This window comes from Plectropomus leopardus, chromosome 3, assembly GCF_026936395.1.
Source record: "Plectropomus leopardus strain MGB_pleo_1.0 chromosome 3, ASM2693639v1, whole genome shotgun sequence".
Classification (NCBI taxonomy): Eukaryota; Metazoa; Chordata; class Actinopteri; order Perciformes; family Serranidae; genus Plectropomus; species Plectropomus leopardus.
The window spans coordinates 9,938,698-9,959,211 of record NC_142178.1 but is presented as its reverse complement, the minus strand read 5'-3'; the positions used below and the strand labels follow the sequence as shown (position 1 = coordinate 9,959,211).

Sequence of the window (20,514 nt, the reverse complement as noted above, 5' to 3'; positions counted from 1 at the left end):
AAAGGACCTCAAGATTAAGCATCATGCAGATGTTGCTTTACAGCCTTTGCATTTTCAGTTTTTTCACATTTTCACATATTTACTAAAACTCAAATTACCACAAACTGCACGGTGAACCCACAGTCTTCAGGTTCCCTGTGGGTCTGGGGGTCTCTGTGGCTGTTTGTCTGCTTGGCTTGGTAGATAATCCACCCTTCCCTATCACAACAGCCTGCCTATGACAATGAAGACATCCAGATAGAGGCACCTCTGCCATGCCTGATATAACCCTCAACTGTCGTGTGTGATACATTACTACAGCATACTGTATCTTTGTAACCGGAGAGGAATATAAGGTACATACCACTAGAATATGTAAAATATTAAAAGCAAGAATCACTTGTGTATTTCATTTATTAAAGTTAAGAAGACATTTCAATTTTATGGAGCTGCACAGACAGCAAAAATGAACCAGTGTGTGAATATTTTCAAAGTGTGCGAAGTGAGTAAAACATAAAATACAACATTACTACAAACTATTACAAATCATAGATAAAACAGTATCCTCCTGCCCTCACCTTATTTCTAATAAATACAATATCAGTTCCAGTGTATTTATTCTGTATTGCAAAAGAATTATTTGATGTGGTGTCACTATGGCATTAAAAATTAAAGCTTCTGATGTGCAGCAACGTCCCAGCTGTGACAGCAACTTCTCCAAGGTGTCACAACGCGGCAAAGACGGTGTAAGCACAGACACTGTCGTTTGTGCAAAGTGTTAGATTTGTCATTGGTGTCAAGCAGTTCTGCCAGTAAAAGGAAGAGTTTGTCTCAGTTTGTTTTATCCTCACCAACAAGTTCAGGAGCACCTTTTGGAAGTAATTAAGTAATTTTTTGTGTCCCAATACAATGCTCATTGCATTCTGAGCTCCTGCACACCAGCAGGAATAAGTGCTCCAGTCATTTCCCTCTTCTCAGGGTGGCCTCATCTGTATCAAAAAAGAAGAAAGAATTAGGACTGGATATTCACATGTGATGAACACAGGAAGACATTGTATCAGGAGCATCTTACTAGAGTAGTCCTGTGGGGTCATGGGTTGAGAGATGACCTTCCTAAAGGCCTCCAGCCACTCTTTCTGCTCCTGATCCTGCTCACACATGAACACGTACTGCCTCTCCGGAGTGTGCAGCGTGATGCCACAGTGCCAGCGGCCTCCCCTCGAGCTCCGACCGCTGCTCTCTGAAGCAGAGTAACTGTGGCTCTCTGTACCGATGAAGACGGCCTTCAGCTCTGTGGCATCCTGACAGGGACAAAAAACAGCACAGAGACATGCTTAACCCTTTAAAAGTTGAGCTTATTGGTTTGATTTCTTTTGAAAACATGGAAGGAAAGCAATAACAAGAAATGACAAGTTAGCAAGAAGTTGAAGAAAATTACCGGAAATAAGCAGTTTTTTAAAAAAAAAAAGAATAAAAAGAGGAAATGACTTTTAAAAAAAATTCTCAAATAAAAAATAATTATTACAAATAGGCTGTACATATTTTCTTTGTAGCCTCATATTAAATACATTATCACAAATATTGATTTCTCAATATTTCCCTCTAGTTATTTGATCATTTTGCCATGATTCTCTCTCTCTTTTAAGCTGATTGCTTTTCTTCCCCATATTTTTTAAAGAATTTTTGAATCAAATTATTTACTTTTCAAAGGTTTAAACACTTGTGAAAGGTGTCAGAACACTGTGCAAGAAAACAGATGTCGATCCAGGTTTCAGAGGGTTAAGAGGATGTTTTTTTTTTCTACACAATCACTTTTCGTGCACTCTTTGGACACCGGGGTACTATTTAGTAATTACCAGTGGACTTTTAAAATACAGAAGCTTTCTGTTCATCGAGCACAGTGTGAACCACCGCCTCTTGAATGGCTCCCGAAGCTAAAGAGAACAAGACAGACGAGACAAACAGGACACAATTAATCAAATTCATTTGTCAGATATAACTAATGTAAATAAATCAAAAACATTTCTGTAATAAGCTCAGGTATTTGACAAACCGTTGGGCCAGTTTTCTCCATGTACCCCTCCTTCAGGCAATGTTTTGTTAGCTGCGGTATTAACTGTGTGAAAAGACACAGGCAAGAGTTAAATGAGCAAAAGTTGAACACTTCAACAACCAATCCGAGCTAAATCTTTAGAAGTTTTGTCTCACGTCATTATCTCGAAGAGTAGGATGTTTCTTCTGGAGGTAAGCCAAGCGTGTTGCTCGAATAGCATTGAACAAGGACACAATGGCCTATATGGCATCAGATATAAGAGAGTATATCAGGAATATATAAAATGCGAAATAGAACATAAAAGCTGCAGTGGACACACAAATTAAAGTAGGTAACCGTTGACTAGAAACGTTTTAGGAGCCAAGAGGAACAGGATTTTTTTTTGGTTAACATCCAGACTTTTTGTAGTTTAATGGCAGTGCTGTAATGGGATTTGTCAACACATTAAAGAAACTTAAAAGGGCTGGTTCATCCCCCCTTTCCCTTTAGGTACAGTACTTGAGTAAATGTACTTGAGATTCAAAGGTAAGGACTTCATACATGCACGTTAGAAATGTATCTGTTAAAAGTGAAAAGAAGAAGCACCATGGCACTTGAGCTGACCTGTCCTTTCTCGTGATAAACAAACAGATTCCTGGTGCGTTCTTCATGCACGTAGGAGATCTGCAGACCGTGAGCGTGACTAATCTTTTCTGGCTGGAAAACTGCATTCAGGTCCTTCATGGAGATGACAGCTTTAGGAAGCTTGGACTTGGTTTTAATGAGATGATTGGGGGAAGAAGTTTAAAAAAGATTAGAAACGAAAAAAAATTGACGGTACGCTCATAAAACATTGTAGATTAAATGACAATATGACAAAACTCACATCTTCTTTAATGAAGTATCTGAGGGTGAAGTCTTTCCGGGACAGCTGGAAGATCCTCTTTAGAAACTGCTTGTTGTCTTTGCCCTTTTTCCATAGTGTTGACTCAAACACATCTGAGTTTGAAACATCAAACCAATAAAATATATATAGAGTGACTAATCTTCTCATATGGCCTTTAATTAAAAACATTAAAGCACATAATTGTCAATATTTTGCTAATGAAAATACTTTTATGTCAGGATGATGGCAGAATAATTACCTGAGCAATAGATTTGCTGATAGTAGTTGTTTTCTCCCGTGAATTCTCTTCTTTCATACTTTGCGCGGATCCACTGATCCTTAAGAACACTTAAAACAAAGCAAAAACACCCATTATTGTTTCCTGATGAATGAGTTATTCATACAGTCTGTACTAATAGCTCCACTTTGGTATCCAACTCCCAGTGTTTGTTCCTCTTTCTGTAGCTCTCCAAAGTCATTCAGTAAAAATAGTTCACTTTCCACTTCCACTGTGTTAATGAGGTGAATGGTGGGCAAGTGTGGTGACGGTCACTCACATGCAGTCTTTTTGTTGTGGGCAGTAGAAGAAGGCAGGGACACACTTCTCATAAATGGCTTTTGCTGCAGAATTCCCCCTCTCTCGCATGAACTGAAACCGCAGCATGGGAGATTTATATTAAAACACAATCCCAACATTTCGTATTTGTAGATCCGTTTCTTCGAGAGCAGGACTCCTCGATATATAAGACAACTGATTTCATTAAACTGAAAAAATAAATGATCAGAAATGTAAACATGTGAATGTATCCCCAGTATTAAAGGCTAACTTTGGTTTTCCAAATTGAAACCTTTTTTGATGGAGACAAACATTTTTTGAAACTGGTCAACTACTGAAAGAGACTGTCACAACCAGCATCCCCGAAACAAGCTGCAATGTAAGCCCTGTGGGCAGCTGAGCATTGTAAATGAAAATCCTCTAAAAGTGCTTGTTTTGCCACTGATGAGTTCAGATTGTTATTCTAAGTGTCTGACAACATTATGGAAAGGATCCCCAAAGAGGTAGAACTTTTTCTTTTTTTCAATCCTCTTTGTTTAGCCAGAAACACCTCCAAAATTGCTATCAGCACACCCACCAGACACCAGTTAAATAAACTGTAATTTCATCATTGTAAAACATTCATTCAAAGTCAACAGAAGCTAAATAAAACTCAGAAAAGCCCTCTTTGTTTGTCTTTTGACTGTTCCAACAATCACCAACTCAGGTTTGGTTGAAATTGATCTTTAATTCACCCCGTTAGATGCAAAAATACGTTGGCACTTAAATTTACTGTTTATTTAAATGTAGTCTAGTGTGTTTTGTGATGGCAAATTAGGGGCTGTTTCTGGTAAACAAAGGGAATCTTACCCTTTATCAAAAAGGTCATGAGGTTGTCAGATATTTAGAATGACAATCTGAGCGTCAAAAACAAGCACTTTCATTGGATGTACACTGACGGTGGTCAATTGCCCAAAGTTCAAAGGTTTCCCTGCTGCTGGCTGCAGCAACCTCACTCAATACTGGACCAGTTTGACCGAACTGATGTTCCCATGACTCATGTAGAGAGAGAGAGAGAGAGAGAGAGAGAGAGAGAGAGAGAGAGAGAGAGAGAGAGAGACACAAACACACACACACACACACACACACACAAAAAAAAAAAAAAAAAAAAGGAAAATAGAGCCCAGGTAAGAAAATACAAAAGTTTCCTTTTAAGTGGGCTGTGCAAATGTTTTTAATTTATGCAAATTGAATAAATGAATTAATAAACACATGTTGTCATCTATTCAACAACAAACCTTTACCTCTACTAATGAATCGTCCCAGAGATCCAGACGTATTGATTTGACTTTGCTGACAGCAGGTATGTTGCGATGCATCCCCGAGCAGTTCAGGCACAGAAAGATACCAAGAGTGTAGGACGCCCAGTCAGGATCTGAGACCAAAACCAATATATTTGTCACAATGTTTACACTGTGAGAAGGAACTGAATATAATACAACCTCTAGCTGTGTGAGCAGTAAATACAGACCACAATACATTAAAGATAATCGCAATAACATTTTTTAGTGCACTGTAAAATCGCAGAAGTTGATTTTACTTAAAAAAGAAATCAAGGAAACTTATTGCCTTAAAATAATTAAATAAACATAACTAATTAATTATTATTAAATCATTTGTTGTTTGTCTTTCCCTGTCATCCACATTAAAACTCCTCGTCAGTGATTTGGACAAACAGTTGGGAAGTCATACCACAGAATACACAGTAGCCACCACTTCCCCTTATGAAAGTTGATATAAAATGTGACCCCGCTATAAAATATGGCTTTACAGATAGTTCTGTTAACAAACAACATCACTTGACCTGGTGGAGCAGGCTACTGTTTATTATTCTGTCCACTTAAGTGAAGAAACGTGCTTACTCGCACAGAAATCTGGTATAATCATCTCTGACAAAACACTTATTGTTGGAAATCAAACAATTTTACTGTGATACTGACTGAATATATTATGTTTATGAATCTTTGTCAGTGTACTCACCAGGAGCTCCACAGTCGGCACACGTGTTGTTACCTGGCTGTCGCACCATATCAAGCAGGATTTTGTTATTTCTTTCCAGACTGGCCATAGGTGAAGGTAGTTTGCTTCAGTCAGATTGAGCGTTGAGTCTAACAAAAGAGCCACAAGGTGTTAACTCCATTTTAGTTCCACGCGTTGAATGGTTCAGAGCTGCTCGGCTCTGCGGCAGGTGAAAAACCTCATTTCTTTTCAGCGGTTGGTCGCCCTGCGTTTCCTCTTACCAGCACAGCATCATGAAGTTTATTGTTCTGCACACAAATGCAGAGGTCCAGAAATAACTGGGAAAGGAAGTGAAACAAACGTCACCATGTAACAGGGTTACAGTATGACACTGATAGGTTTGTGTGTAACCCATAACTGTGAGTCTGACTGGCGTAGGTGAGGTATTGTCATGTTGGGACAGGTACACTGTAAATACCTGAAATGTGTCTTTTCAATTTAAGAATATATGAAATAATTTCAATTAGTTAATTCAGTTAAATGAAATTCAGGGTGGGCATAACAAAAACATCTCTTTAGGAGGCTTTGTAGATAAATATACTGAGAAATTAACATTCTAAAACCACTCTTTCATACCTGTAACAATTTACAATTTACTTCTTTAGGTAGCCTATGTGCAGGCTCTATAAGTTTTTGGTCCCCCACACTTGTTTACAACTCATTATGCTCTTCCTTCTTTTACCATTTGTTAAAGCAGGACAAATTTACCTTTTTTAGTATTATATGGATTTTGATGACATCCTAATTTCCTGTAGAGCTCCGTTCAATTTTAAGCAAGCAGAAGTCTTATCAGCCAAACTTAATGAACATAGCTGTGAGAGTGTTTTTTCTGGGCCTTTTTAAGGACAAACCCACAAAAACAGTCTAATCGGCAATCTGACAGTGCATTGACCTTATGCAGCCTGCCCCTTTTATCCTTTGTTCCACTTCTGGTTTTGTATTTTAACTTCTGGTTGCTATTGCCGGCTGTTCACGATCACTTCACACACCCTAATATATACATTTCTCTAACTTGAGAACACATTTTTGTGGAGTTCATATGGCCTGACTCTACATAATGTGAAACAAACCGACTCCCACTGTAGACAGGGAGTTACAACACAAAATAATGGAGTCTGAGCACTTCCTTTTTGCTGAAACGCATGAGGTCAATACAGATGGCTGAAAGATTGGTGTATTTACATCACCATTTAAAGCTGTGTTAATATATTCAAGACACTGGGGGCATTAGAAAAGCAAAACAAGCTGATAAACATACAGTTTTCACACACGCACGCATGCACACACTCATACACACACACACACACACACACACTTTAGCTAGGTCCTATATAGGTAATGAACTAATTCAGTCTACAGTCCTGCAAAGAGCCCACCTTCATGACGGTTATTGAAAGTGTTTTACAGAGGTGTTGGGTCAAAATCATGGTCATCTGGAGGCTGTAGTTTGCAGGGATGGAAGAAACGTTAAGATGTTTTAATTAAAAGTAGCAACACTACAATGTAACCATATTTTGTTACAAGTAAAAGTCCAACATTCAAATTCTTACTCAGGTAAAGGCAAATGCATAATATTACCAAGTATCAAAAGGGCCCATTAGGCAGCAGAATAGTGAATCAGTGGTTCATTACTTTGTAAGCAGCATTGTCATACTGTACCTGTTGGAGGTGAAACAAATCTGAATTATTTACTGTAGGCTTTATATGGCTGGGTAGGTTAATTTGAATCAATTTGACATATTTTTATAAACTATAAGCCACATTTTTTTGTGTGCAGAATCTTAACCAGCAAAATAACTAACACTGAAATTAATACAATGGACTAAAAGGTACAATATTTCCATCCAAAATGTGGCCTAGTGGGGCAGAAGTATTAAGTGTTTAATAGAAACACTCTGGGACCTCAAAACTGTACTTAGGCCAATGAACATTTCTTCATTAAATATACTTAGTTGCCTTCCAAAACTAGTGCGGAGCATGGTAATTGCCAGTATTAAAAATAAATAGGCCTAATTAAAGTACTAGATAAAGAAATTAATAGGCATGTGCCATTATATATACCAAAAATAATATTGAAAATAAATGTAGACTTTAATTAATTGATAAAATATGATTGAATATGAGCAAATTTATATTTTTATTTTGATATATTTCATTAATTTACCTTTGTATTCATTTCTCTTAATTTAATTTCATTAATTTAAAAATTGACTTGTTTTTGCATACATGAATTCATTTTTAAAACTATTTATTTATTGATTGATTGATTGATTGATTTTGGCATCTTCTGTCCTCCACATACTGTTACTTTCTGAATTGCACTGCACAATACTAAGAGGTGTTTTGATTTAATCTACCCTCACTAATATGAATGTAGTATGCAATCATAGAGAAAATGTAATAATACGGCTGAGTGATGCAATTGAAAATAAAATAAATAATAAATATCATCACTATTATACATTTATTTACAGTCTATGGTGGCGGTATACAGTTTAAACTTCGGTTCTCACTCCGCTAATTAACATAAAAAAGAAAAAGCACCCCGGAACCAATTGCTGTGATGTTGTTGCTCCGCCGACGGATGAAAACCGTCGGACAGGCTAAGGGCAAAGTTGTCCCACCTGTATAATGTTGTAGCTAAAACTAACGATTATTTGTCGTAATAATGACTATGTGGGTCGCCAGACGATTTCTGTCGACGGTTGTTCAGAGAAGTAAGTTGTGACGTGTTCATTTACTCGCTGTAGTGCATCGATTTTATTGCATGATCGGCTAATTTCACGTGGCTAAGTTTTATTGCTAACATGCACGTTTGCAGGTTATGTCAGTATTTCCGGGGTGTACCTGTTTTTAAATGTTTTCCCCTGAATTTACAGTGCATTTGAGCCTGACAATTACATTTTAAATTATAAAACACTGACACGATGACTCTATTCACGTGCTGTGGGGAGTCCAGCTTGTTTGGTCTGATCGCCATGTCCTCTGCAGGTCAGTTTGCGGGACAGTACGGTTTGTTCCGCCGCCCTCAGCACGGCTGCCTCCCGGAGCTGGAGCCTCGGTACCTCCAGTGCACATGTTGTTGGCGGAGCCGGGTCCCCGTGGCAGGCTTTGAGACCCTGAACGCTACTCTGTCCTCCACCTCTGAGACATGCAACGAGGACAACAGATCCCTGGACGACTACTACACCTCCGAGCAGCGAAACACCATCCTCCACATGCTCAACAACGCCACACCGGCGGAGCTGGCCGGCGTCAAGCTCCTCAGAGGCCGCAAGTCTGTCAACATTGTGGAGTATAGGACTCAAAACGGACCCTTTAAAACTCTGGAGAGTGTGGTGAATGTGCCGCGGCTGAAGCACAAAAGTGCTGTGATAGTGTTTAACTCCATCCTCAACCCGGTGAAGAAGGAGAGGAAAGTGAGGATTCAGTTGGCAAAGTTTATCAGACCAGAGGTCGACAGGTCCTGGTTGGAGGTGAGGTCCTTATCCAGTTTCCACACACCTGCCCTTGTCTCTATGTGAGGACAAATGCGTAATGTGGAGCTTTAAACACAGACTAAAAGGAACCGTGTGTAGAATTTAGGGGGATTTAGAGGCACCTAGTGGTGAGGACTGTAAATTGCAACCAGCTTAAACTTCCCCCAGTTAAAATTCCTTCAGTGTTCATCATTCAGGAGGTTTTATCCGGGAGCCGAATTATCTGCAGAGGTCTCCGCCACGACAACAGACCCGGTGATTAAAACTGTTAGAGTACTAGATCAAGCAGTTTCACATTACAAATCCATGTTTTTCCTTTGCTATTTAGTATTTAAGTAATGGGCCACAAGTCCACCACATGCAAATGTGTGCACACCTTTTTTGTTTGATAACATAACACTTTAAAATGCCTTTTAAATATGGACAAAATTGTTGGACCAACTAAATTTTTTACTCGTAATTCACTTAAAAAACATGTTCACGATTGTGGTAACAGTACTTAATAACCATACGTATAAATACATATTTTAAGTTAATTACTCACAAAAATTATGTTTTTTTAACATTTTTTTTTTAAAAACACATTTTAAAGTGTGACGTTCAGGAGATTTCTACCAGGTACCAAATTGTCCACAGGGGTCTCTTCTCGCAGAACAAACCGACTCATTGATTTAAAGTGATAAAACAAGAAATAAACCCGTTTTTTGGGAGGAGGGGGTTACAAATCAGTTTGGTTGCTTTGGTTTGTCTGTTCTGGGCTTCTGTAGAAACATGGCGGACTCCGGGGACAAGGACCTGATCCATACGTGGATATAAATAGTTGATTCTAAAGTAGGAAAAACACTAGCATGAAAGAAAACATACTACATTATATTGCTGCCAAGATATCCCCATAAATCCTACACACTGGACTTTTCAAAGAGAAAGCAGGATAATTAAGATCACCTGTCATGATTCTGTATTTGTTCACTCAGGATGCCAGTACTATTGTGTCAATAGTGTGTGGCACTAATAAAATTGCCTGGGCTCATGTGGACCGTGGGATGAAAGTGCTGGATTGGCAACAGCTGGCATGCCCAAATTTTTTGAGGGGGACATACATGGCCTCTGCTTACTTGACTGATGTAAGTGTGACTATTGGAATTTTCCCGCAGTGACTATTTGATGAGTCTTCATAGAGAAACCCATATTTGCTATTTCTTTGAATTTGGTCATTAGCATCTGGGTGAAACTCTCAGTACACAATATAAACTGAAACACAACTGTACAGTTTGTAATTTTTCTTTCTGCCATTAGGTGTCTGCAGTTCTGGCGCTCCTCCCATCAGCTGACTTCTACATACTAGAAAAATCCTCCATCACGCTGCAGAATACGGCTCTGTTTCCCATCATGGTCCACATGAGGACTGTGGAGGCCATGCTGTTTGCTCTGCTCGAGCCAAGAAACTCACCGCCTGACTCCAACATTCCTCCCAGGTGGGGAAAATGGTATTTCAACGATGAAATGAATTTTTGAAACGTGCTTGGCTTCTGACATTTGTTGTTGTTTTTTTGTGGCTACTGCTGGAAGAAAACACAAGTTCATGAGATGACTTTGATAAATTTCCCTCCTTCGTTTCTTGTTTCCTTTGCAGAGTTTTGAACATGACGCGATCTGCAGTGGGACGCCACTTTGGCCTCATGGTGGGCGAGTCGCGGACCAGCGGATCACAGACGGTGCGAAAGCTGATGACTGAGTCGGTGACACAGAAACTTCCCAGGATAAACTTCCCTTCTGAGCTGCTGCTGAAGTACAGGAACTCTTTTGAGTTGGGCAGTAAAAGCGGAGGCGAGGAGCTCTGTGATGCTCTGCTTCAGGCTGTGGCTTTTTACGAGCTGCTCAGCGAATCTTCCCCCACGTAGGTCAACCTCGTGCACAGACCAGAATTACATCCACCAAAACAAACCTCCTTAGCCCGTTTGGACTTTTATCAAACATTGACACCCTGGACATATGTGGTAGTGGCTGATAATATATTTAAGTAATGAATATTTGTACTGTTACATAGAGCACTCTAATGCTGTTTTTGGGATGCTGAGCGTGAGGGATGCTGCTGTGTTTTATTTTTGTTGTCCACCTTGTTGGATTTTGACATTTGCTTGAAGTAAATGCTGTCTTTCATCTACCAGCTGTCTGAGGATTTTCACTCCTCTTAGTATGTGTTTTTTTTTTTTTTTACAAGAATGTAAAACACAACACGGTTCTCACCAGCAAAAATACAAAAATTACAAAAATAGAATTCTTTAATTTACTATTCATGGTTGCACTTACATGTAAATAAAACATGATTTGTAGTCTCATGTGCATTAAATTGATTTGATTGACAGTATTTAGATGGAGACAGAATTCAGTTAAATTCAGTATATTCATATATATTATATATTCATTCAGTATAATAAATACTGACAGGAGCACTGTGAGGTATTGAGGTTCTTTTCTCTATGAGAAATCCTCTGCCAGGAGCTGAAAGGTCGACTTTGAGAGGCCCAGGTGTTTGCTGCTGAGGTATTTCAGACACCTAATGTGGGGAATAAATTATTAGATTTTTTTTCTGCAAATACTGAGTATTATTTTGATGTGCACGCATTTTTATTCAATAATGATTCTGTAAGAAAGCAATGTGATTTAAGAACCGTCTGTCACACCGACTACCCCGATGTGACTGGTTTATTATAATGAAACTGGATTTCAAATATTACAATATGCACTATCATTCTTAATTATTCACCATTTGAACTGATGGCAGTTGGCCTTCTGAAGTGACGGTGAATTTTAAGAACAGTTGATACATCCTCTTTCCCGTAGTTTTATCTATCAGTGTGTTGGAGATATCAGTCGTGGAGATGTCTGCCTTTCTACATTATAATGGAACTAGATGGCACTCAGCTTGTGATGCTCAAAGTGTCAAAAAAATACATTTAAACACTCAACAACAATGTCTCTTTCCTGAAATCATAACCCAGTTACTCAAGATAAGCCACAGAACTTGTGAGCAGCACAAGCTGAGTTTCATGCCATTTTTATGGAGAGAAGGCAGACAATTCTACGGCCGATATCTCCAACAGTCGGTGACTCACACAAAAACAATCTAGACTGGTAAACAGCACTATAGGTAAGAGGAAAAAGATGTTCTTTTAAATGTAGTTTAGGGTGGACTGTCCCTCTAAGTCTGTATTGTGTGTGACTTACCCTACTGGCTCGTCTCTCTGTTGCTGCTCTCTCTGAAAGCGACAGATGAATCGGAGGACTGGCATGATGTCGTCACTGATGGCTCGTCTGTTTCCCAGCAGGCTGAAGGATTTACTGGCGAGCACCGTCCTGCTCAGCTCGTACCTCCTTTTGGACACACTGGAGGGACAGACATGAGTATGAGGTGGTGAAAAACAGACATTTTTGTAGCACGAGTGCTGACGAGGACCAGAGGGCGGGAGCATATTACACCGGTTTTAAAATCGCTTCATTGGCTCCCGGTGCGTTTCAGGATTGATTTTAAGGTTCTTTTACTTGTTTTTAAGTGTCTCAAAGGTCTTGGGCCTTCTTACCTAACTGAGCTGCTTTTACCTTATCAACCCTCGCGGACCCTGAGGTCCTCCGGCACTGGCCTTTTAACCATACCACAAGTTAGCTCTAAAAGAAATGGGGAGGCGGCTTTCAGTTACTATGGCCCCCGTCTGTGGAACAGCCTCCCGGAGAACCTCAGGATCACAGACAGTGTTGAGGTTTTTAAAAAGAGGCTCAAGACCCATCTTTTCAATCAGGCTTTTAACTAACTAACTAACTATTTATTTATTTATTCTCCTTTTTTATTTTATCTTATCCCACTGTTTTAGTCTCCCATTTATTTATCTATCTAATTATTAGCGGTTATAACCTTTAATCTATTTTACTGTGCACTTGTATTCTTTGTCTTATTTTACTGTTTCAGTCCCTTACGTTCTTAGGTTTTATGTTCTTTACCTTATTTTATTGTGTTAGTTTTTAGCTCCAGTGTTTCCTCATCGGGGCCTACCGGACTGGGAGTGGTCTCTGGTCCACCATTGGGGGTGCTGTACCGTGGACTGTTTCGGCCCGGGTGGCTAGAGGGCTCGGAATCTTGGTGCGGGCACTCCTGTCCGCCCGGGTTGGGATGGTCTCTGTGGCGGCGCCCCGGCGGTGCTGGACCGTGACCTCTCTCAGTGAGGTTGGCCCCCAAAGGTAGCTTCTCCCTCGCCTCAGGTCTCAGTGCCTAGCCATGTCTCTTTAGTAACAATTGGTGTGTGTTGGTGTATGTGTGCGTGTGTGTGGGTGGTAAGGGTGGATGTTCGGGTGCCTTTGCGAATATGTGTGGGAATATCTACATGATTGTGTGTGTGTTGACGTCTGGGTGGGGGTGGGAGGGTCAGGCTGTCTGTATTTTTCTTGATTTTCATTGATGTTTTTCATTTCTGTTATTGTTTTTAATCTCTGTGAGGCACTTTGTGTTACTCTTTGTATGAAAAGTGCCATACAAATAAAGATTTGATTTGATTTGATAACAGACTGAAACATTAAACAGTGACGCTGTGACTCACCTTGGTGCACACAGAGGTTGAACACTATAGCTGAGGCTCTGTCTTTTGGAAGAGGCAGGTGGCGACAGTCTGTCCACCAGCTTCCTCCATCTTGCGTCTCCAAGTTCCTGTCTATATTTTTGGGCTTCGGCCCACGCCTCAGACACCTGCCAACAGCACCTGTGACACCCCAAGCCCTCAACCGCAGCCTGGATATCTATCAGCTTCTCCCGGCTCTGAATCCTGTCCACCTCCTCGTCCTCGCGCATCTCATCCAACAAGCCGTCCTTCATCTCAGCTCCTGTCCAGACAAACGCCTCAGCTGTGCACGGGCCCGAAACACGCGGTGCTGCAGCTGCTGGCATTGTGGAATCAAGGTACGACATGAGGTCAAAGAAGTCTGTTAAGGCATCCAAACAGTCTCTTGCCACTTTGGCTGTGGTTTGTTCAGTCTTGTCTCTTGAACTAGAGGCTCTCTTTGATGATAATAATGTTCTCTGATGAGTTTGTATCAAACTGGGCGATAATGTGGTGTCAAATACTGCAGGGACATGTTTCCTTCTGCTCAGCCTGGAGATATTCCTCACAGTTTTGCTGTTGGTGGCTGAGACCTTTGGACTGACATTTCCATCCAGCTGCTGGACTTGGAGGTCAGTGTCAGAGGGAACCGGCTCAGTCTGCAGCCCAGAACAGGTCTTCTTATCCAGGTAGTGGACTGAAGTCCCCTCGGCCCCGACGGGTAGAAGAAGCTCGAGGTTAGAGTACAGAAGAGGGACCCCTCCTCTCCAGCTCTCAGCCAGGAGCCTCAGGAGCTTCATCATGTTGATTTCAGACCAGAACTGTAACTGAAGGATTAAAGAAAGAAAGTATTGATAGATTAAGTTAATTTTTCTTTGACAAAAAGCTGATGGAGTAAAGGGTCGACAGATTATCGGCCTGGCCGATTATCGGGCTGATATTCGGCTTTTTGCTTATTATCTGCATATCAATTAATTAAAAAAGTGTCATCATGGGAGGAACTTGTACTTTGTAAAAATTCAGGGAGTTATTTTTATTTATTCATTTTGTAATTCAATTTTCACTTGACTTTATAAAAAAAGTTGCCAAGAACTTGCGGTACATGATGATGAAAGTTTCAGTTTTGATTATACCTTTGCTGAAGGCATATAAACAAAGTTTGGAGTTTATTATATTCCAAATTCTAAATTTTGACAGGAATATTATTATTATTGTAAATGCATGTTGGATCCTAGCAATTATTGGTCTCATTAAGTACTAATAATCAGTATCCTTATCAGCACTGAAAACCAATAGCAGTCAACCCCTTTTATGGAGTTTATACACACTAGTTAAGGATATCTATACTTGCCTTTAGCAGATTCTGCAGTTGGTTGAGAGTCACAGGGTGGTGACTCAGCATGCTGGCAGAGCAGCCTGGGTCACGACGAGGGAGCTGGGAATCTACATTATCTCCTTTTTCAGTACCACTCAAGCCTAAATAAGGAAATAGAGAAAATTCCTGCACATCTGTTGTTTTTGGAAACAGTTCTTGTCTCTGGCTGGTGGGAGGATGGATGCGCTCGAGGGACACTTTGCTGCGATTGTTAAGTCAATGCCTGTGCGAGGCAATGCAAGGGTGCTAATTTTGACCACAGCAACAAAGTTTTAGAGCTACAGGCAGTTTAATTCACCACAAAATATCATATTTCATTAACTTGTTTATATATGTTTTGAGGTTTTACTGCGGCTGGTGAGAGGAGAGTCAGGGCCTGGAGAGCATGTCGGAGGCTCAGTATCCAGGGCTGTGTGGACACTGGAGGAGAGCTGACAGTGCCTCTCAGGCATGACCTCCTGCCCTCCCTCTGGTTCTCTAACATGCTCTGTGTGACCTGACTTTCCTCTCACCCTCTGTGATTGCCTCTTAGGCTCTGGTAAGCAACCAGCATGCAAGCCGCACTAACCCAAGCTGCGCTCTGCTCCTCCATCAGAGAGCCCGAGGAGGGGCAGAAGGTCAGCCGGGTCCATAACTTCAACAGGGGGTCCTCTGTTGGCTGTCCTCCAGTATCAACATACCCCTGGATTTGGAGCTTTGGACTTTGTCTTTCTTTTTTTTCTTTTTTTTTTTTTGAGATTTTATGACCGTGCTCTCAGATAAAATGTTCACTATGATTCAGGGCTCCTACACCGTAGAGATATTTTTTAAAATGCCACTCAGAATTAAATTTTAAACAAAAAAACAACAAACATGAACTTGTTAGGGTTGGTTTTGCAACATCAGAAAAAATATTATTTCCTAAAATCCTACTTAAAAGATTGATTTAGCACATACATACCAATTAAAACCTTATTTTTAGATTAATTCAACACCTTTCGAGACTCTTAAAGCTTTACGGGAACCCTGATTATTGGTCAATCAACATTTTGCACTCCAATCAATCACAATGGGAGATATAATAAGATATCTCTTCCGAGTCCCTCTGGACCATCCATTCTAGCACCAACTCCTTGTCTATAAGGGGGCTTGATAGTGATTTATTTTTAGAAACTTACGCTGTACACCAGTAAGCTCCTTAGATGCTCGTCCTCCGCTGCTGTGCACCCACAGCTGCAGCTGCAGCAGGCAGCGTCTGATGTCACCTCTGGACAGCGTGATGAGGCTTAAAACATCATCCAACTCCAGCGGCATGCTCTCAGCCAATCCCACCAGCTGCAGGTAGCTACAGATGTTCGCCTTAGAATACACGGAGTGAGCGAATGAAAAATTGGGTCATTGTTGCTCATATTTGATCTGATAATTCTGTGGGAAGCCTTCAATAGTACACAAACAGTCAGCAGAAGGTGTTTTCCCACAAACACAGGCAACATGCATCCATTTCACACTCAAGTTGTACAAGATTGTAAGATATTAAAAAAGAAACCTTACTGCTGACGGGGTTTTAAAAACGATTTCCTCCAAGCTGCAGTTGAATCTCTCTTTGAACGAGGGATCTAAGGAAGATATTTATTTTGCATCACAGCTTGTCCTCAAATTTAGTCTAAAATTACACAGCGTGCACGTTTACCATTGGTGGTCAGAACGACCGGCCTCTTGGTGGTCGACATGAAAGTCTTGATGGCTGCGAGGAAACCAACATCATCATCAAATATGACATCAACCTGTGGGAGCAGACAGTTGCAACAGGATCAAACCACACCAAATGTGCTTCATGTTCCGTCTCATATCCATTAAATTATATGTGTTGCAGCGCGGGGTTTCCAGATGGTTTACCTCTTCAAACAGAATGAGTGATGTGGCTGTCTTTTTGTTCTGTGACACTGTTTGATCAGAGCCTGGTGATGGGTTGCCCGATTTCTTGCTGATTGGTTGTTCAGATGGCGACAGAGACGGGCCGCCAAAGTGTAAGTGATCTGCTGTGGCCTTCATCTGAAAGAAGCTGGCCAACGTGACCGTGGCTGGATTCACTTTTCCTTTACGACTGGATTTCTGTGCTTCTCTTTTTTTTGAGATAGAGGTAACAATTTTGGGACGCACTGTTCTTCCTGTGATAGAAAATAATACAGATGCCCGTGAACTATGTTAATAAAATACTGAGGCCTCAGTCACTGTCTACAGATGTACATTTAAACACTACACAAACCTGACATCATACGTTTTTAAACTTTTTTACAAAACAATCTAAGTAAGCAGTAAGTAAAACATTTTGCAGCATTATCTGGATGTAAGAGCTGTCTTCATCACCATCTCCTACCAGGTAAAGTCTCAGATTTCGGAGTGCAGCTGTTGATGTTGTAGTTGTTGAAGTAAGTCGGTTTCAGTGGATCCTTCCCCGAAATCTCCACTAGGTGGGACTGGGTAGCTTCCTTCAGCTGGGACAGAACATGGCGGCCACTGCGCTGTGAGGAGCAGTTCACCTCAAACACCTTTGATTGGAAAGGAAAAGAAAAATTAAAGGAAAATAAAGTTTTCAGCCTTGCTATTTTATCCATATGTTTTTTTTATATACCACAAGACAAATCCTGAGCAAAATAAGCAGTCAACATCATGACTCAGCATTTCTCCTTGGAACTGCAGTGTACCGACAGTCTCAAAAACATGGATTTTGACCTCCAGAGTTTGTGATGTCACAAAGCTAAGGAACCAATTCCATAATACTGGTGAAAAATAGTAGTATAAGAGGAAAAGCCAGGCTATTAGCAATACTTAACAAGCTAAGTTTCACTTTCACTTCAACTTGTCTGATCTGGTGGTCGCTAACAATGTTTATTTAACATGTATTATTAGCAGTATGATAAGATAGTGAATCCAAATGCTCATGTTTTCTGTTACTGTTTACAAGCAGAGGTTTGTGTGTTTGATGTACAAAAAAGAAGGTGAGCAGGTATGCTTGAGCTTCAGATGTACAAACTGGGTGTGGTGCTAATTTGAATATTAATAGCTCTGCACATAGTAATGGAGGCAACAGTGTAGAGTTACATCAAAGCCATATGTAAAACAGATTAGTATTTAGGGGTTCAATCAATGGCAGGAGAGGAATTTTTAAGGATAATTCCTTTTATTTAAGTGTGCTTTTGGCAGCACTGATTCAAAGATATCAGTCTAGTTTGATCCCAACCTTGAAGCCCAGCTCCTGAGCACAGGCATACACCGCAGCGGTCTTGCCCACACCTGGAGGTCCTGTGATCAGCACGGTGTTACACAGCGGCTCCTCTGTGTCGCCCTCGGCACCAGCCTCTCCTTGGAAGTCTCCACAGTCCCACGAGCCTGCACAGGAAGTCGTAACTTTTTCAATCAAAAACTGACATTTTGGTTAACTCATGAGTCATTAAAGGTCATGTGGATACTGGATACTGAAATTTTGTGCTTATGTCTCATGAAACTACATTAAAATGTTAACCCTAGGCTGAAATACAACAGCAAAAGTTGTGACCAATGTCAGCTCGTTACCACTGCTGTTTTCTTCTTGTTTCCTCTCTGCCATTTTTCTCCTTTCCTCACAGTCAGCTCTCACTTTCCATTTCTTCAACCAACTGAATACCAGAGAAGAAAAAAAAACAAAATATAAGATTATACTCACACAAATGAACCAATATTTAACATCTAAGTGAAAGGATGAGAAAGCCAATTATACAAAACCATTGCAGTTTATTCACAGAGGCAGAGTTCCCAATGACTTCACTTGAGTGTAGAGGACTGTATTTGTCTGTCCAGAGAGTGTCCTCCAAACTGGAATCTGGACAAAAGAAAGGGAGGGGGGGGTGAATTTCCTGCAATCTAAAGGGCTTAAAACCATCATAATATCACAAGTTTACCTCTTTGGAGGAAGTCAGGTGTTTTTGGTGACTGGATGTAAGATTCTGTTTGATTAATCAATCCAGGATTCGGCTCACAGTTGCTCGCCAGGCCTGCTGGACTCCCACTCTGCTGCCTCAGTCTGTGAGTACGACTTAGTTTATTGCTTCTGCACTGCACCTCGGCCATCAGGACAGTGCTTTCTTGGACACCCTGTGCTGTTGCACGACAGTGACCCATACCAATGGTACTTTCTGCAGATATGCTGGGCCTCAGACGTTTGGGCACCCTCTCAGAGCTCTCATTTCCACGTTTCCTCTTCTCCTTTAAGTGGATCTTTGGGGAGCTTAGATCTTCTGCTTTGGAAAGGAGAGACAGGCATAACAAGTTCAGCCTGCTTTATGAATAAATTAAAAGCACATACAAAATCATAACCCAAACTTACCTGTGGATCCAAAATCCTGCAGCCTTTCATTTGCTTTCTTCTGCAAAGTGTTGAACACTGATTGGACTGGAAATGCTGGGTTGGATGTTTGGATGTCTTCCAGACAGCTGTGCAGAGCTGAGGATGACAGCTGTCCTCTGCAGGATCTATTTCTGTCTGTCAGGTGAGAAACTGTTGATAAACGCTGCTGACTTCTCACCAGTTGCACATCTTCAGTCTGCGGATGGAGCACTGATTCCTGCAGCCTCTTCACAGGCTGATGCAGCCTTTCATCACTGCTCTTTTTACTCTTGCCGTGCTGTTTTGTGCTTAAGAAAATTGGTGCGATTTTGACGTCTTTTGCACAAAAGGTCTTCCTCTGCTGCTGAAGTGATTTAACTTCTCTGGTCGGGATGCGCGCAGAAGCAACATCTGAACAAGTGTCTTCTGCTTCCAGCGAGGCTGAATCTCTTTCTGTTGGTGTTTCCTCGCTGGAGCAGCTCTTTGATAACACACACTTCCTCACCTCAGTGGTTTGTAGGTGTTCTTTGCTGGGAAACGAGGCATTTGCGCATTTCTTGCTCCGTTTGAGTTTGTTTTGCATCGTAAAATTCAAAATCGTTAGCCTCTGGCGCTTGGCTGTCACGCATGATGCGTTAACGTCAATTTATGCGACGCTGTGAACGCTGGCCAAGCTGGTTAACAACGTATTTTAGCGAAATTCATTGCCGGATAAAACAATGTAAACGCTAATAAACTTTAGCTTAAAACAAATACAAGACGCCATAAAACATTAAAGGTTTGTGTTTCACGACTGAGCTGGATGACGTTTAAAACGTGCGCGAGACGGTTGGGTGCAGCCAAAGATCGTGTATACACAGACAGCTCACAATGAGGCTCTTGTGCAATTTTGCAAGTGAACTGAACTGATTTAGATATGATGAACTCGTCAAAGCTACACATCACAAGAAGCTAAACTTTGTTACTAAATATTGACGGCATTAAAATTAACTGTCATGGTCGCGGAGAACATATTTTTGTCTAAAATCATAACTTCACTTCTTGTTTTTTTCTCTCACCTACATTTAGTAGCAGAGTGATACCTCTTCCGATTGTCACCAGGTTTAAACTACATTTTATAGAGATCGTGTATTTCACTATTCTAACTCAGAGAAAGCAGCTTGGTGCAACATCTACAATGCACTATATTGTAAATGTTCTCCCTTGAAAACAACACCATTA

At 40.8% G+C, this 20,514-nt stretch overlaps 3 protein-coding genes across 6 annotated transcripts; 1 reads left to right on the top strand and 2 right to left on the bottom strand.

The window, feature by feature from the left end:
• Positions 1-375: 375 nt before the first annotated feature.
• Positions 376-5,600, bottom strand: LOC121942211 (arf-GAP with dual PH domain-containing protein 2-like). Its single transcript, XM_042485353.2, has 11 exons — positions 5,473-5,600; positions 4,737-4,867; positions 3,455-3,546; positions 3,157-3,245; positions 2,898-3,010; positions 2,636-2,782; positions 2,188-2,271; positions 2,033-2,095; positions 1,836-1,913; positions 1,052-1,280; positions 376-968 (listed from the first exon to the last, which is right to left on the bottom strand). The coding sequence occupies exons 1-11, from the start codon at positions 5,558-5,560 to the stop codon at positions 940-942; spliced, it is 1,143 nt and encodes a 380-aa protein (XP_042341287.2). The 5' UTR covers positions 5,561-5,600; the 3' UTR covers positions 376-939.
• On the bottom strand, positions 5,473-20,164 carry atad5b (ATPase family AAA domain containing 5b). Of its 3 annotated transcripts, none has more exons than XM_088075550.1 (14): positions 19,294-20,164; positions 18,869-19,207; positions 18,693-18,789; positions 18,504-18,586; positions 18,172-18,320; positions 17,308-17,479; positions 16,827-17,098; positions 16,621-16,714; positions 16,482-16,546; positions 16,109-16,289; positions 14,928-15,052; positions 13,580-14,403; positions 12,219-12,377; positions 5,473-5,600 (listed from the first exon to the last, which is right to left on the bottom strand). In XM_088075550.1, the coding sequence occupies exons 1-14, from the start codon at positions 19,874-19,876 to the stop codon at positions 5,579-5,581; spliced, it is 3,165 nt and encodes a 1,054-aa protein (XP_087931676.1). In that variant the 5' UTR covers positions 19,877-20,164; the 3' UTR covers positions 5,473-5,578. The 3 variants fall into 3 exon arrangements, with proteins under 3 accessions (XP_087931676.1, XP_042340456.2, XP_087931675.1); XM_042484522.2 differs by lacking the exon at positions 5,473-5,600 and adding an exon at positions 11,272-11,547; XM_088075549.1 differs by lacking the exon at positions 5,473-5,600 and adding an exon at positions 11,273-11,547 and having other exon boundaries at positions 18,869-19,204.
• Positions 8,090-11,154, top strand: tefm (transcription elongation factor, mitochondrial). Of its 2 annotated transcripts, XM_042485240.2 has the most exons (5): positions 8,090-8,228; positions 8,503-8,987; positions 9,965-10,114; positions 10,287-10,465; positions 10,624-11,154. In XM_042485240.2, the coding sequence occupies exons 1-5, from the start codon at positions 8,180-8,182 to the stop codon at positions 10,889-10,891; spliced, it is 1,131 nt and encodes a 376-aa protein (XP_042341174.2). In that variant the 5' UTR covers positions 8,090-8,179; the 3' UTR covers positions 10,892-11,154. The 2 variants fall into 2 exon arrangements, with proteins under 2 accessions (XP_042341174.2, XP_087931677.1); XM_088075551.1 differs by lacking the exon at positions 9,965-10,114.
• Positions 20,165-20,514: the final 350 nt, after the last annotated feature.

Coding starts and splice junctions, on each gene's coding strand:
- LOC121942211 (XM_042485353.2), bottom strand. CDS start 5,560: ATGGCCAGTCTGGAAAGAAATAACAAAATCCTGCTTGATATGGTGCGA. Junction 3,547..4,736: donor GGGACGATTCATTAGTAGAG/GTAAAGGTTTGT, acceptor CTGCGGTTTCAG/TTCATGCGAGAGAGGGGGAA. Junction 969..1,051: donor GACCCCACAGGACTACTCTA/GTAAGATGCTCC, acceptor TTTTTGATACAG/ATGAGGCCACCCTGAGAAGA.
- tefm (XM_042485240.2), top strand. CDS start 8,180: ATGACTATGTGGGTCGCCAGACGATTTCTGTCGACGGTTGTTCAGAGA. Junction 8,988..9,964: donor TCGACAGGTCCTGGTTGGAG/GTGAGGTCCTTA, acceptor TTGTTCACTCAG/GATGCCAGTACTATTGTGTC. Junction 10,115..10,286: donor CCTCTGCTTACTTGACTGAT/GTAAGTGTGACT, acceptor TTCTGCCATTAG/GTGTCTGCAGTTCTGGCGCT.
- atad5b (XM_042484522.2), bottom strand. CDS start 19,876: ATGCAAAACAAACTCAAACGGAGCAAGAAATGCGCAAATGCCTCGTTT. Junction 17,099..17,307: donor GAAATCTGAGACTTTACCTG/GTAGGAGATGGT, acceptor TTTCTATCACAG/GAAGAACAGTGCGTCCCAAA. Junction 16,290..16,481: donor TTTTTAAAACCCCGTCAGCA/GTAAGGTTTCTT, acceptor GTGTATTCTAAG/GCGAACATCTGTAGCTACCT.